Genomic DNA, 14753 nt, shown 5'->3' with positions numbered 1-14753 from the left:
AACTAGTGCCTCTGCTAAAGCTCATTACTTGCTGAAATGTTACTCTCACAATCTGACAGTTAATCATGTTCTAAGGTGGTAAAGGAGTTGACTCCCAGTACTTCCAGTATTTCTTCTGGAATTGAATGCTTGTTTAGTCACATGCTCTGACAAGTGTTTAGCTTTACTATAACAGACATGTGAGCAGAACTGTGAGAATGGCTTCAGGCTATCATTTGCCACCAACAAAAAACACAGATGCATGTGAATGTGCTCAAGGTGGCCAGTTCTAAAATGCTAATAAATTGTATTTGCTTGGAGTTAAATTTTATTGTGCATTGTTTACAAGGTAAAAACTTAGAGCATGTTGTAAGCTTGGCATCCAGCTTTTTATCTGAAGAGAGTAGTGTTATGCTTGTGTTTTCTGAAAGTAAATTCATTTGGTTTGGTTTTAAGATGGCAGAAGACAATGCTCCCAATAATCACACAAAATGAGATGTGACTGTAAGAAGAAATACTGCTTTCTGTCCTAATGTTTAGTACAATTCAAGTAGATATGTTATCATTTACTCACTATTTTACTCAGTTCTTCTCTTTTAGTTCCATCTTGTATTTGATGATGCTGAATTAGTTTCAAGTTCTAGTTTTTTTCAAATTGTATTTTAACTATGTTACTGCTTTTGGCTGTTACCTGACGTTCTGTTTGTGCAATCCAGCAGTTGGTTGGTGGTTGTTCTTGTTACTACCACAGGGGTTGCAGGTAATTGCATTTATCCAGTCTTTGCCATGTTGTGGCTGTTCCTGTAGTCATTTGCCTTGTATTGGTTCCAGGGAAGCTGCCAGAGAATGTCGCAGAAAGAAGAAAGAATATGTCAAATGTCTTGAAAATCGTGTGGCTGTGCTTGAAAACCAAAACAAGACTCTCATTGAGGAACTCAAGGCCCTCAAAGATCTTTATTGTCATAAAGCAGAATAACTGTCTTTCATTTGGACCTCGTTTATAATGAACTTTAATCAAGGCATGAGAGGAAGCAATTCTACAGATTGCCATATGAACTTGAGAAAGAGACACTTGAGGCCCTTGTGGAACCCAGTTTTGCTTAGTGTTTTCAGACTGATTTGGGAGATATTCCAAAATTTGGAATTCTGTCATAGCCTCCATACTCTGCTGAGCTTTCTAATGGCATGCAAATGGCTTTTTTTTTGCACTTTTTACTTCTGCTTTTTGCAGGGAAGCTGCTAAAGAATGTCGACGTCGGAAGAAAGAATACATAAAATGTCTGGAGAGTCGTGTTGCAGTGCTAGAAGTTCAGAACAAGAAACTTATACAGGAGCTTGAAACCCTAAAAGACATTTGCTCTTCCAAAACAGATTAGTAAAAATATTTATTATACTGTGAACTAAGATATGTCCAGTTGCTTTATAAGACAATACAAAGGCAGTGTGCATTATGGCTTTCTCTTCGTGTCATTTATATTATATTCCAACTCCTAACATTCCTGAATGCTTTCCTGCTTTTTGTCAATTCATAGCTCTAATTTCAGGTTTTTCATGCTCCTCCCTTCTGTCTCCCAAGGAGCCAAATGTTAAAAAAAATAACCAAGTAAAGAAGCGCATAATTTCTAAGAGCTTTCTTTGCCATGTATTTACGTACTACTTTTTACATGTTACTGAGTGTCCTGCACATAGAAAATATTTTACAATTGTTTTTGAAGAATCATAAAGATAATGCATCCAGTAATACAAGAAAATCAAACAACCCAAGGTATCTCAGGAAAGAGTTTGTAAAAGAATGTTATGATTATATGTATGTACTAGCATACTAGTCTACAGATGATTTTATGGCATATTTTTATATTAGTTGCTTTGTGAAAAAAAAGTATTGTATTGCTGTCACTGAGTGCCATGGTTAAAGATAGTTTTTAATAGAACCATGTTGTTTAACCTGTGTAGTGTCTGATTTCCTTTAAACACCTGGTTGAGCTGCTTTAAAATCCATGAGTATCTGGAAGAGGACAAAGAAAAAACACACCTAAGCTTGTGACATGATGCTAAGTATATTGTAAATACCTGCAAGAAACTCTCTGTTATGGCTGCTCTAAACTTTCTGTAGTCTGCAGAATACTTGATATGTGAGAGATCTGTATATGAAAATTTAAATTTGCATTCTGAATACTTCATATTCTAGATTCTGTACACCTGTGTGCAGTTGCCTATAGCGAAGACTGATGGTGCAGTTCTTTTCACAATTTCAACAAACTACTGAGTTGATAACGGCATCCTAAAGAAGGAAACTTTCCAATAAACCGTAACTGCTGATTCACTGAGTTCTGGAGTAGCCCATAGGTGAGAGCTGAAGATCTTTAAAATAAATGTTTAAAGAAGATTACAGTTCTCATAAAATGCAGTATGTGCCACTTTCCATTTTGCTTTGAAAGAAAATAGTGCTTATGCAAAGTTGCCTTCTGAGTATTTCTTTAATTCAGGAGTGATCTAATTGTTTGTTGGCCAGTACAGTCTATGAGCAGAGTATTCAGGAGCTTTGCTGGAACTAATAGCACCATTGCCTTACTGATGTGGTAGGAATAAAGGCTTGGTTCCTACATTACTGGCTTTACTGAGGGGAGTGTGTGTGAGGCCAGGAGGGATGGAATCATACTGAAGTCACTGACACTTCTTAATTTAAACTCCATTTGTATTTAACCCATTTCACTCTGTTGAAGCGGGTTTGTTTGTATATATATTTTTTCCTTTTTCCCCAATTGCTTGAAATACACATGATAATTTTCTTGAATCTTTTGAAAATTCCATTAGATGTATGTGAGAGTGTTTGTAAGAAGAGCTATTCACTCCCAGCAGCCACAGCAGTTGATTTAAGGAGGCAACAAGCTGTTTTTGGCCCCTAAGGCTCTGATGGAGGTCTGGAACAAAAGGAAACTTTGAAATACCTCTTCACTTGAACACTTCAAGGTATGGGATAATATCCACAGCTTTGCTGGGCAACCCGTTCAGTGCCACCTCACCCTCTTGAGTATAGAATTTATTGCCAACATCTAATAGGAATCTTTGGTCTTTTACTTTAAAATCGTCCACCCTTGTCCTGTTACTGTGCGCCTGTGTAAAAAAGTAAGCCCTCTTTTAAGTACTGAAAGGCCCCAATGAGGTCTCCCTGAAGCTTTCTGTTTTCCAGTATGAACAACCCAGCCACCTCAGCCCACTTTCACAGGAGAGATGCTCCAGCCCTGTGCTTGTGTTCATAGCTGTCCTCCAGACTTGCTCTAACAGGTCCATGTCTTTCTAGTGCGAAGGACCCCAGAGCTGGATGCAGCACTCCAGGCAGGGTCTCATGAGGACAGAGCAGAGGGGCAAAATTCCCTCTCCCCCTGCTGGCCTTGCTGCTTTTAATGTAGCCCCGCATGGGGTTGACCTCCTTTGCAGTAAGTGCACATTTTGGGTCATGATAACCTTTTTCATCCATGCCCTCCTCTGCAACACCTTACACTTGGCCTTACTGAATGTCATGAGGTTCTCATGGGCCCACCTCTCAAGCCTGTCCAGGTTCCCCTGGATGACAACCTGTCCTTCTCTTGTGTCAACTACAATGCTCAGCTTTGTGTCACCCACAAACTTGCTGAGGGAGTACTTGACCTTAGTGTCTCTGTCATTGATAAAGACACTAAAGGGCACTGGTTCAAGACAGAGTCCTGTGGGACACCACTTGTCACCAGCCTTGACCTGGGCATAGAGCCATTGACTGAAACTCTTGCTGTGTCCATCCCAGCAATTCCTTATGTGCAGAGTAGTACACCCTGTTTTTAAAACATTTGATTAAGGTTTATTTTGTATTTAAATGGTTACTTGTGTGTGGGAGTGTGCTTTGTTAATAATGAGAGCTAAACCCAAATGCTCTTGGCATGTGTTTGGTCATTTTGGAAAATTCCATTTGATCTGTTTATCTGCACCAGGGAGAAATATCCTTCTTCAGAAAAGCAACTGCACAAAAGCTAGCTCATTTAGGCTAAGACTAGGAAAAACAATTGATTATGATTCTACCATTCTCAGTAATTGTTTGGTATAACAACTTTTGAAAGAATTACCAACTCACAATTCTGTATTTTAAAATAAGAATGACTGAATTTGTTATTGAATAAGAACATTTAAGACAGTTGGTAAATTACAGTTGGTAAACTAGAACCAAGATGTATTTTGTGATGAAAGAAATAACTTACTTTAAAATGGGCAAAGGCAGGTGTGCACAAATGACAGGAATCCCTTGTCAGATTGGTACCACAAAAATTGCTACTTAAAACAATAAACCCCGAAAAGTTCTGAATTGGATTGAGAAATATGCACTGAAAGCTTTGTGAGATACTTCATTGAGATTAAAAGATTTCAAGGAAAAGTCTATATACAACAGGGGGGTTGTTTGAGAAATAATACCAAAAAACATAGGTTCCAAAAATTGAGATGGAAATTCTGGAGCCCGGGTCTCTATTCAAGCAGTGTGTCAGAGGATTAAAGCAATAAATAGGATATATATGGTAGGATATACAAATTAGTTTAGATTATAAAAGAAAATATATAAAGTTTCTTTGAGTTTATTTTTTCTCTTCAAAATGTCAATTTAGGCCTTCCATGTTTTAGATCACTTGTGGGGCTCAATTTGTTCTACATCAATGTACTGAATGTTCCTGAATGTGTTGTCTTTGCTGGGTATCCAGAGTAGGAGCACATGTGCTACGAACAGGAATTTTTCTTTTGACTTGGCTGTTCATCAGGTCCTGTTCTTCCTAGTGCTCCTCCCAAGGGCAGAGTAAGTGGAAATGGTTGGAACTAATTGTTACTTACTCATCATGGAAGAAGTCTGAAATTTGACTGGGATCTGAATTGAGTTGAACTGGTCTTTGGGTTCAGTATTCTTTCCAAAGAACTTCTTGACCACAAGACCAAAACCTACTTTCTGTTTTGTACTGTGTGTGTGGTATTAGTTTTAATGCCTTTTTCCACAATTTGATACTGTTTGTACAATCTTAGCAACCTCTGAGAGTAGAAACAGTAACTGAAGAGGTGTTCAGTCTTAATTCTCCTGCTTGATTGTGCCACCCTCTCACTTGACAAGACTGGAAAGTACCTACTTTTCTAATAAAAACATAGCTCTGACCTTTGGATACCAATATAATTTCCACAGGAACCTGAGTCCAGTTCAAATTTGTGAAACAGATTGCTTGACATGGTGCAGGAAAAAGACCTTTTCAACCCAGTATTATTTTTAATAAAGAATTATTAATTGAATCCAAGTTGGTTTATTACAAGAGAATTTGAGCAGTGCCCAAGCTTGGATTTGTCGGAGTGAGGAATTTGGTTTCCTCATTGTCAGAAAAAAGGCCAAAATAACTATTTTTGATTTCTGTAAGAAAACTGCATTCCTATGGTAGGAAACTTTTCTTTCTTGCTGAAACCAAACAGATTTCTTTAAGACAGGTACCTGGAGAATTGGCCTTTACAGGAAGGTGCACACAAGACTGCATGAATTTTTTAATATTTTTTAAATTTCAAATAGATTTGCATATAGCTCAGTGAAGATGATCTTTGAAAAATGTCTTCAACCTTGTAGAGTTGTGGGCGATGAGGAATGTAATAGTCAGCTTCCTCTTAAGATACAGCTGTGAGTCATAAGTGTTTCTTAAGCAGACTTGCAAAGAGAAATCTCTAGACTATCCAGGCAGATCTCTCTTGACTCTCTAAAACAGCCCCAGCTGTTGTGACCTGGGGAAAAAGGGATCTAAATAAGCATATGATGTAAATAGGTGTGCATTTAGTTTCTTTGGGGGAATTTTTTGGATAGTTATTTCCCATGAATTTTGCTGTTTGCAAGAATAATTATAGAATTTTTTTTTTGGCTGCATTGATAGAGTCCTAAGGAGTACAAGTTGTCTCCCATTTGGTTTCTTTCCATTCTTAACAAACATAATTGCTAATCTCTATTGTTACCCTGCAGGCATCAGTGTAATAGCTAAATTTAGTGTGATCTTTTTCTGAATGAAGTATCACTTCAGAGAAAACAAAGGGGTCTGCTCAGCTTCTGGTTTGGATTGACTCATTTTGCCCACATTTTTTTTCTGTTCATCCCCTTGGTGTTGAGTGTGTGGGTGTGTACATGGCAAGACTGCAGTGAATGCTGAGCTGTTAAGCAGCTGACAAAAGTAGCTGCCTTTTTGGTTGTCAGCCTTCTTGTGTAAAATAATGTTGTGTGGGAAGGGGGTTTAATTTAGTGGGGGATTTTTTAAAGGCATAATGAGGCTCTTCTGGACAAGGGATGACAATGATTTCATTATTCCAGCAAAAATTATGTTAGTACTAGTATTTGCTTAATTTAAAACCTGAAGAAAATGAGTTAAGTTCTAAGGCAATTTGATAGCATCTTATTCAGGCAGGCAATAACAGGTAGCAAAAATCAGTTTCTTCTGTGTCTAATGAATTTTTCTGGTCCAGTTTTTCAGGTTTCTGCTTTTTTCTGTGTCTGAGTTAGAACTTCTTTCTTGCAACTGGCTTGTTTGGCATAGTATGAAGCAGAAGCTGTGTACATGAACAGAGAGAGTAGTGTGAGAGTTGGTGTTCTGTGTAGACTACAAAAAAAATAACTTCATTGTATTCTGTGTGACTTGAGTGGAAAAAACAGTGAAGGAAGTGTATTTGTTATGGTTACTGCTGAGGTTTTTCCTCTCCTTTAATAGCCAATATCAGTGGAATCAAGTGTGATTAACACATCTTGTGAATGGAATTATAGCTATAAAAATGTCACAATTCAGAAATCTGGTTACTTAGCCAAGTAATTGTTTTTGTTTTGTGACTTCAAAAATATGATTTCCAAACATCCTTGAATGAAGCTTCTAATGTTCTTATTTTCATGATTCTGCCTTCCCCCTTCTCAACGTGTTTGTGCTTACATCAGATAAAAGCTGCTGCAGAGCTGTTTGACAACCTCAGTCTGGAGCACAGAGTTTGCTTTCTCTAAAATAGTTCTCCTAAGATTTTGGGGTTTTTCCCTCAGCAAGACATTAATCACATTTCTAGCTTTCATTAATTCTTATGGAAGTGAGAGAACTGCAAACACAATTTTAAGTTTAATGCATACTGAGGTATTTTGCGTGATGAGGTTGATTTTGAACAACTAGATCCTCCTAAGATCCTGGTTGTATAAACTAAAAGCTTTCTGAAGTCTGTCAGCTGACATACAAACAAGAAAATGCTTAAATTCTTACACCCCTGCATCTTTAACAGTGAAGTTGTCAGTTACTTCAAAGATCCAGACATGGGCCTGCTACAGCAACTTTCTTGACACAAGTGAACAGCCCATTCGTGTTGAGGTCTTTGAAGCAGACATTCTTCTGCTTCTCTCATTTGAGGCCTGGCCTAATTAGCCGTTCTGAGGTGTGTCTACTAGAAATGGGCCTAACGTGAAAGATAGTCAGAAACAGGGAAGGAAGTCAGGATAGAGTGAACAAAGTGTTTGAAAGCTGTACTGTTCCAGAGTAACACAAACAAGCAGGTATTGTGAGCTTGCATGTAGGACTTGTTTCTGTATTTTTTGTGCAAGAACCCTGTTAGTCTGTGCAGGGATCAGAGCTCTCCAGTAGTGAGCACTGAATGAAAAGCATTAACATTTCAAAATTGCTTCCAGTTTCTGTTGTGTAAATTGTCACCTATAGCTAACAGACTTGTTCCATACATTTTTTGTTCTTTTTCATACATCATTTTCATTTTCTTGAATTACTAATCTCATTTCCCATGAGATGACAGTTGCTCATGTCTGTGTCTGATTCCTTCTTTTATGTTTTCAACCTGACGGTCAACATCAATTAAAGTTGATGTGTCAGAGATCTCTCAAAAGTTCATGAAAATAGGTGGTTAGCAGTGAAGGCATAAAGGAAAAGTTGGAATGTAAGCTTTGATAGATGTAAGAAAACTTCCTGGGAATTCTCTCCTGTTAGATTCCAGAGAATTAGTTCACTGATTGCAGCTGAACCATAGAAAGCAAAGTTTTGTTACTTTTATTGCTGACAATTATTTGTATTTTTAGAGGATGTTCAAATTCCTATGAAATATACCATATTTGTTTGAAAGGACAGTGTGTTGATAAACAAAATGTATTTTATTAAAAAGCTTACATACCTTGTAGACCTGAGCTGTTGGGTCTGGTGTTGTTCTCTGCCCCTTCACCAAGCCAGCAGTACTTGATTAAAGGACAGTGGAGTGTATCATGATGATATAGCTGCTGGATGCTCTCCCACATTTAAACAATTAGTGACAATTTTGCACACTTCAGCTAGGCAAATAAGATAAAAATAGACTGGGTTTGAAATACACTATTTCCAAGAAAAAATACCCACTGCCTTTACTGTCGTAGTAGCTTTCAGTAGAGTCTGGTTGGTCACTCTTAAATTTAAATGCTGGTAATTTCTGACTTTTTGGGTGAAGTTCAAAGCAGAGACGATTTTTTTCCCAGCTGTTTTAGAGTGACACCTTGTGGAGTATAAATGTCTGCACTTTAGTTCCAAACTGATTAGGCAGCCAAAGGATGTTCTAGAAGTAGTGAATTTCTTGTGTTCTGGGGAGGAAATGTGGGAGTGGGGTGTTGTGTGGCTATTGAGGACACAAACTCATTTTTCCTGCTGTTCCTGTTCTAATATGTAGTTAGAAATAAGTGATTCATAATTTGATAGCCTTCTAAGAGGAAAAAAGTACTGACAAATTTTCAATTTGTGGAGTCTTCCTGACCAATAATCCCACTTAAAGAAAGACAAAATGAGAATTATTTAATCTTGATTTATAGAAATTATAATAATGATAAAATGTTATCTAGATGCTATTACAAATGATACCTACATGTTATTACAAATACTGCTATTGAAGCACAGTAATTGTTAGTTCTGGGTCATAAAAATTAAATATAAAAAAATAAGTATTTTTGAAATGTAATGGTGCAAAGGGAAAATGAAATAGTGCAGTTTTAATCCAGGCATTTGGAAATACCATTCTGCAAATAGGAGAGGGAGGTAAACACAGTGAAGGCACAACACAGGAAGAGATAATGGCACAGTGATGAAGAAAATAATTCTTCAGGCTGGATAAATTTGACTTTTCTAATAAATTGCTCACTTCTGCTTTACAACCATGATTATATAGTATTCTGTCCTCCACAGTCACATCTGCAAGTGGCTGTCTGTATGCAGACATAAGACTGTGTAGTGTTTTTCCACAGTATTTCTGAGGAGTGAACTGAACATGTAAACATTTTTTTTAGCTCATTCAGGAGAATTAGTCAAATACATGAGATGTGATATCAAAATCTAGAACAACAAAATAATTTCCATATGGTAAATTTATGGGCCTGTTCAATGAAAAAATGCAAATACATGCTTTGGGAATTGCTACTGAATAAGTGATTAAATATTTATATAATTTGACAGTTAAATCAGTTTCTAATGTCATGCAAAATGTAATGTTGGTTATAGTTTAAATTCTTAAAGTTTGTGTTGCAACTGATACAGTCTGAAGAGGGTTGTATCCACTTTTACTGTAGTGTATGACTGCAAAGCTTATGAAGTTCCTTTGCTGTCCAGCTGTTTTCAGCGTAGCTGGTTTGGCCAGTGTTAGATCTGGGTGGGTATCTCTTCTTCAGACTGCAGTTTTCTAGGGTTATAAATTCCATGCTCAAACACTCTCTAACATTATCTGTTGCTGTTTTAGTAGATCAGTTGATTTCACAGACAAGGACCTCCTGTTTCCAGTTTTCACACATACCTCTTTCAAGAATGAAAGAAATAAATGCTACATTTCTTCAGCCATGGAAATGCTTAAGTCTTGTGTTTGGTCTCCTGCATTTGCCATTAACTCCCCAAGGATCAGAAATGGATTTTTCCTCATAACATAGTTGAGCACTTTTATGAACAGCAGAGGTCTCACTGTCTGACTTGGAAATGTATACGGGGAGAAGAGAAACATCCAAATATACACCGCAATATCTGCAGGCCTCAGGTCAGAGCCACCTCTAGTGACACTTGTAGCACATCCCCTTAGTAAAGGACTCACAAGAAAAACTCTGCTTTCTACTGCACTTTTGCCCAGAAACACACATAAGAGCTTGTTCAAGTTATTTCTGCCAAGTATCACTTTCCATCAGCTCCTTTAAGTTTGTTTTTCAAAGTCTCTTCTCAGCGTGATGACTCTTCCAGTGGAGTTTGACTTACTTGCCTTTAGATAACAATGTTGAAGTTTGAATTCTTCTCTAGCAAGGTAGTCAGCTTCCACCTTTGGTAGTGGAACTTGATATTCTCTTTCATACACACTTCGCACTAAGGGAATGGCTACAGAGATATCCAAGAGCTTTTTCATGTGTAGTAAGGTAAAATAAAGGCAATGCTCAAATTTAAAAGTTGACAAAGCTTTCTCCCAGCAAGAGGAAGGCACCCCCGTAGTAAAATTATCAAAACTCTAAAGATTCATAAAAGACTTTAAATCTGGCCAAAGAATTTCTAAACACATCCCTCTGCCCTCTGCAAAGGTTTTGAAAATGCAAAATTTCAGCTGTACAGCCAGTCTAAAGAGTCTGAAAGAATCAGTTTCTAGCACATTATGTAAAAAATCTGATTCCAGTGCCTACCTCAGCTGAAATTCCAAGCAAATAAATTACTGCTTACATGTGTTTATTATGCACTCCAGAAAGACTATATTTAGGACAGAGGAAAACATGGTTAACCATGTCTGTATAAACTTTAGTTCAGATATGGGGCAATTTTATCTGTCTGAATTGATGCTTTGAAAAGTCTTCATATACAGAAGAAAATTACTAATTTATAATGATTTATGCAATTGCACAAGAGGAATATTGTATAGATCAAACAAAATATGAGTCAATTAATGTTGCATATGGAGAGGACAATGGTTAAGTATGTAGGTCACTTTTTAGAGATTAGTTATCTGGGATCTTGGGCAGATGCCCAGCAAAGTGAAACACACTTAATGGAATTGCTGATACAAAAATAATCGTATTAAAATCAAACATTAACTTTGCAATGATGTAGAGAAGTGGTGTAAAGACAACAGGTTGGTTTTAAAATACATACTTGATCAGGACATAAGGATATAAAATTAAGAAGATCATAAGGATAATGACTAAATGCATTTAAAATGTGATTAAAGATTATATTCTTGATGAATTTATCCGCTTTGAATTTTTAGCAATATAACATAAGTTAAAGGTATTCAAAAATGCAGGGAATGTAGCTGATACATGACCGGGTGACACTTGGTATGTGATCTTTAGCCCAAATCAGCATGATTTGTTTGTTCAAATTAGTCAATAATTGCAGCAGAAAGCTCAGTTGTATCTAGAAGCAGCATCTAAGCTTAAAAAAAAAAAAAGCCCAGCAAATCCAGTAGGTACATGAGGCAAAATGAAGGAATCTACTGGAACAAATAGATTGGAAAAGATACTAGTGCCTCCTGTCCTAGCTCAGTATTTGGTAGGAGTGGTATGAAAGAGTCTGGAGTTCTATGCCTGGTTCTCCTTCAGTGTTTGTGAAGGCAGATGTGTCCAGTGATGGGAGAACCAGCCCTGCCTGAAGAACAGAGCGCCTGAGAGCCAGAACCTGAGCTGCAGATGTACTTGTGCCTCATCACTGCAAAAGTGATAGAGGGGCATCCCATATTGATGGTATCCAGGAGTGCTGTGGAAATAACTGTTATCTTAGGGGCCATACATTAGGTTGTACTGTAAATTGTTGCACATCTAAATGCTTGATAGCTGGTCCTGAGAGTGGTAACTGGATCTCTCAGTGTGCACAAGCTCTCTACACAATGCATGACTACTTATATTAAAATTCAGAAAAGTTTGTAGGAATAGGCATGGAGAGTCCAAGATTCTTTCTCCAGGCTTCTGGACAAGTTTGTTAATTGCCAGAAGTAATACTTGTCTTACCTAACAATGGTAATTGATCTTTAGATCTGAATCTCTTGCAGTATGCTTAGTCAAATATCATGTTCTCATTAATATTTCTACTTTGGTGAATGTAGATATAATTAAGCCTGAAGTACGAAGATACCCATGACTGTTAAATACTAGATAATGATTATTTTATTACTCTTTTCTTTACTCTTCTTTATCAGCTAACATATTTTAACTTTTTTAGCATTAAGTAAAAAGTTATTTCTGAGGGCTTCCTAACCTTTCAAATGTATTCTAGAAATATTTTATGGATATTTACAGACTTGAAAAAATTGCATAAGCAGGCAGGGCTTTAACTAATGTGTGGCTCTGAGGGTTTTGGGAATGAGTGAACTATTTGTTTGGAATTGAAAATACACAGTCTCAGGAGGATATTCTAGAGTGTTGTTGAGCTATTTTGTTAAAATGGGTTGTATTTTTGTCAATAGTTGTCAGCAATGGTATGTAAAGGAGAACTCACTGTTACCTGAGGAACAGTCTCAGAATAAAAACCCAAAACTCCTCACAATTTTTTTTCTTTGTTTAACATTGTACAAATTGTATATTTCAATAAAGTTCCCCAACCTGTATCTCTAGTCTAACCTAGATAGTTATTTAGTTTATGTGGATTCCTGATGTCAACTTCAAGAGTTATGTTATTCAGGTGAACAACATAAATTAATAATCTGTGCAGATCTGAAAATGTTTGAAGATATTTTTGTCTTCATTTGCAGTATCACTTGCCACTGATGCTGACAGCTTCAGGACATGCGTGATTACTCCTCTGTGCAGACAGAAACCTATTTGCTAATCCTGTATTTACGCTTTCAGTCTTAACCCCTACTTCACAAAAAATCTTGACTTACTGAGCCGTTATGGATTTTGCTTCTCCAATTCTGTATTCCTGACCCGATCAATCCCATCTGGAAACCAGTGGTTGTCTTATGCTCTTGCAGCTTCTGTACACCTCACCTTTCTATTTACAGAAATTGATTTGCATTTAGTAGGTAGGATAGCAAAGGCTTTTAATTGGTGATGCCCAGGACATATGGATAGAGAAATAAAGTTCAGCTTGTTGAAATAAAACTGTCAGAATAGTTGTCTCTGAAAATGTGTGTGTGTGTGGGGGGGGGGTTGGTCCATATAGTTAAATCACACACATAATAGGGTTCCAACATATGTGTGCAGTAACAATTGACTCCAGGATACTTAGATCCATGGTGAAAGTAGCAGTGGTCTAGAGTTACGAAACTGAGATCTTTAGTTGCCAAAAAGAGATGGGTACATGTACATACACGCCTTTGTCAGAAAATCCTGCAGATATTGAGTTAGTCTCTTCTGGCAAACAATTAGCACCTCGGTACTTTCTTCAGCAGTACTTTTCCCTTTATGATATAAAGGAAAGTACTTAGTGATGAAGGCAGCTGCCTCCTGCTATGACTGGCTAAAAATACTTCGTTTGCAATGGAATAATATTTCATCTCTTTTCTTACAGAAAATAAAATCAAACATAAAATGCCGCTGAAGGCTTCTGACTTGACATTTCATGAGTTTGAAATGCCAGAATGAATAGAAGAACATTAAAGTTCCCTGTGATACCTTCCATTGGTCTCTTTTGATCAGAAGAGACCAGTGCGTGTGGTGAAGATGCCATCTGGTTTCTGGCTTTTAATAAATGAACTCCAGAAATTATAAAATGAGGTGAGCAGGGTATTCTTTTGTTGGGAACTTTTGCTAACACAAATGCCATTTAATTTACATCCACGATGTCCATGACACAGGAAGGGAAGGTGGTTACAGTGCTGATACGACAATTTCTACATTCTCCTTGGATATGTGATGAAAGACTAGGGCAAAGAAATTAGGATGCATTTCAAAGTAAGAGAATTAACAGAACAGAAACTCTCTGTGCTACATACATTAAATGCTGGGAATGGAGCTTAGTGTAAATGTGTATTTTATAATGCTTAGTTAATAATGCATCTCTTATTGTGTTGTTTGCTTCTGTGACTTCAAATCTCAAATCTGTGACCTTCCAAGTTAATTATTCCTACTATAGCCAACAAGTTCTTGTGTGAATAACAAGTAAGGTCTAAATACCACATGTTCTGATGCCTTAGTCTGTTGCCTAAACTTCCTGTCCAGTGCTTGGAGGTGATAGTCTTACAAAGGAAATTGTGCAAGAATGGGGGGAGGGAATGAGTGAGCGGCTGTGTGGGGCTGAGCTGCCACTTGGGGTTCAACCACAACACACTTGTTAGCTAATTACACAAATGAGGCAAGGTTCACTTCAAATGTGTATTCCCCAGAAACATGCCCTAAAAACAGGATGAAGACTGGAGGTGATGGATTCCTGTGCGTTCACAAGGATTGGAGTATGCCTGAGTTGGGAATTCTGTCCCAGGGCTGTTGACCATCCTGTGCCTTATGCAGCTTCCAAATTCTGCTGCAAAAACCTGATTTTGGAGGCAGGAATTGTTTCTCTATTAAAATACATTTATGTATTCCAGAATTACAACTGCAGATGGATGATTTTATTCATGTATATACAGGGTGCGATAATCAAAGCAGCAACTACTCACCACTCTACTGCGGATGAGAGAAGCTTCAAACATGTAAATGATGCTAAGGTGAATAAAATAGAGGTACTAGAGATGGCCTATGTCCCTCCTTTGTAAAATGAAAAGAATTGCTGGAATGCCTTGACAGGGGAAAAAAAGTAATATTTCCCAGATCTCAGGGGAAGAAAAAGCAAGTACACTTGGTATACACAGCTGTGAATATACAA

The 14753-nt window shown here is 37.3% G+C and overlaps 1 protein-coding gene across 10 annotated transcripts in view; it reads left to right on the top strand.

The window, feature by feature from the left end:
* The window catches only part of CREM (cAMP responsive element modulator), a 45931-nt gene extending 33376 nt beyond the window's left edge, over nt 1-12555 (top strand). For 6 of the 10 annotated variants that reach the window (XM_071559904.1, XM_071559903.1, XM_071559905.1 and 3 more), the window contains one exon: nt 811-1298. In XM_071559904.1, coding sequence (XP_071416005.1) covers nt 811-955 — 145 coding nt within the window. In that variant the 3' untranslated portion in view covers nt 956-1298. Of the gene's footprint in view, nt 1-810 lie in introns of all 10 variants that reach the window. The other 4 variants (XM_071559902.1, XM_071559907.1, XM_071559909.1 and 1 more) reach the window with 2 other exon arrangements.
* The last annotated feature ends 2198 nt before the right edge of the window (nt 12556-14753 follow it).

The sequence above is a fragment of the Pithys albifrons genome, chromosome 7, assembly GCF_047495875.1.
Source record: "Pithys albifrons albifrons isolate INPA30051 chromosome 7, PitAlb_v1, whole genome shotgun sequence".
NCBI classification, from domain to species: Eukaryota; Metazoa; Chordata; class Aves; order Passeriformes; family Thamnophilidae; genus Pithys; species Pithys albifrons.
Note: the sequence above shows the minus strand (reverse complement) of the source record. Positions and strands in the feature narration are given on the sequence as shown.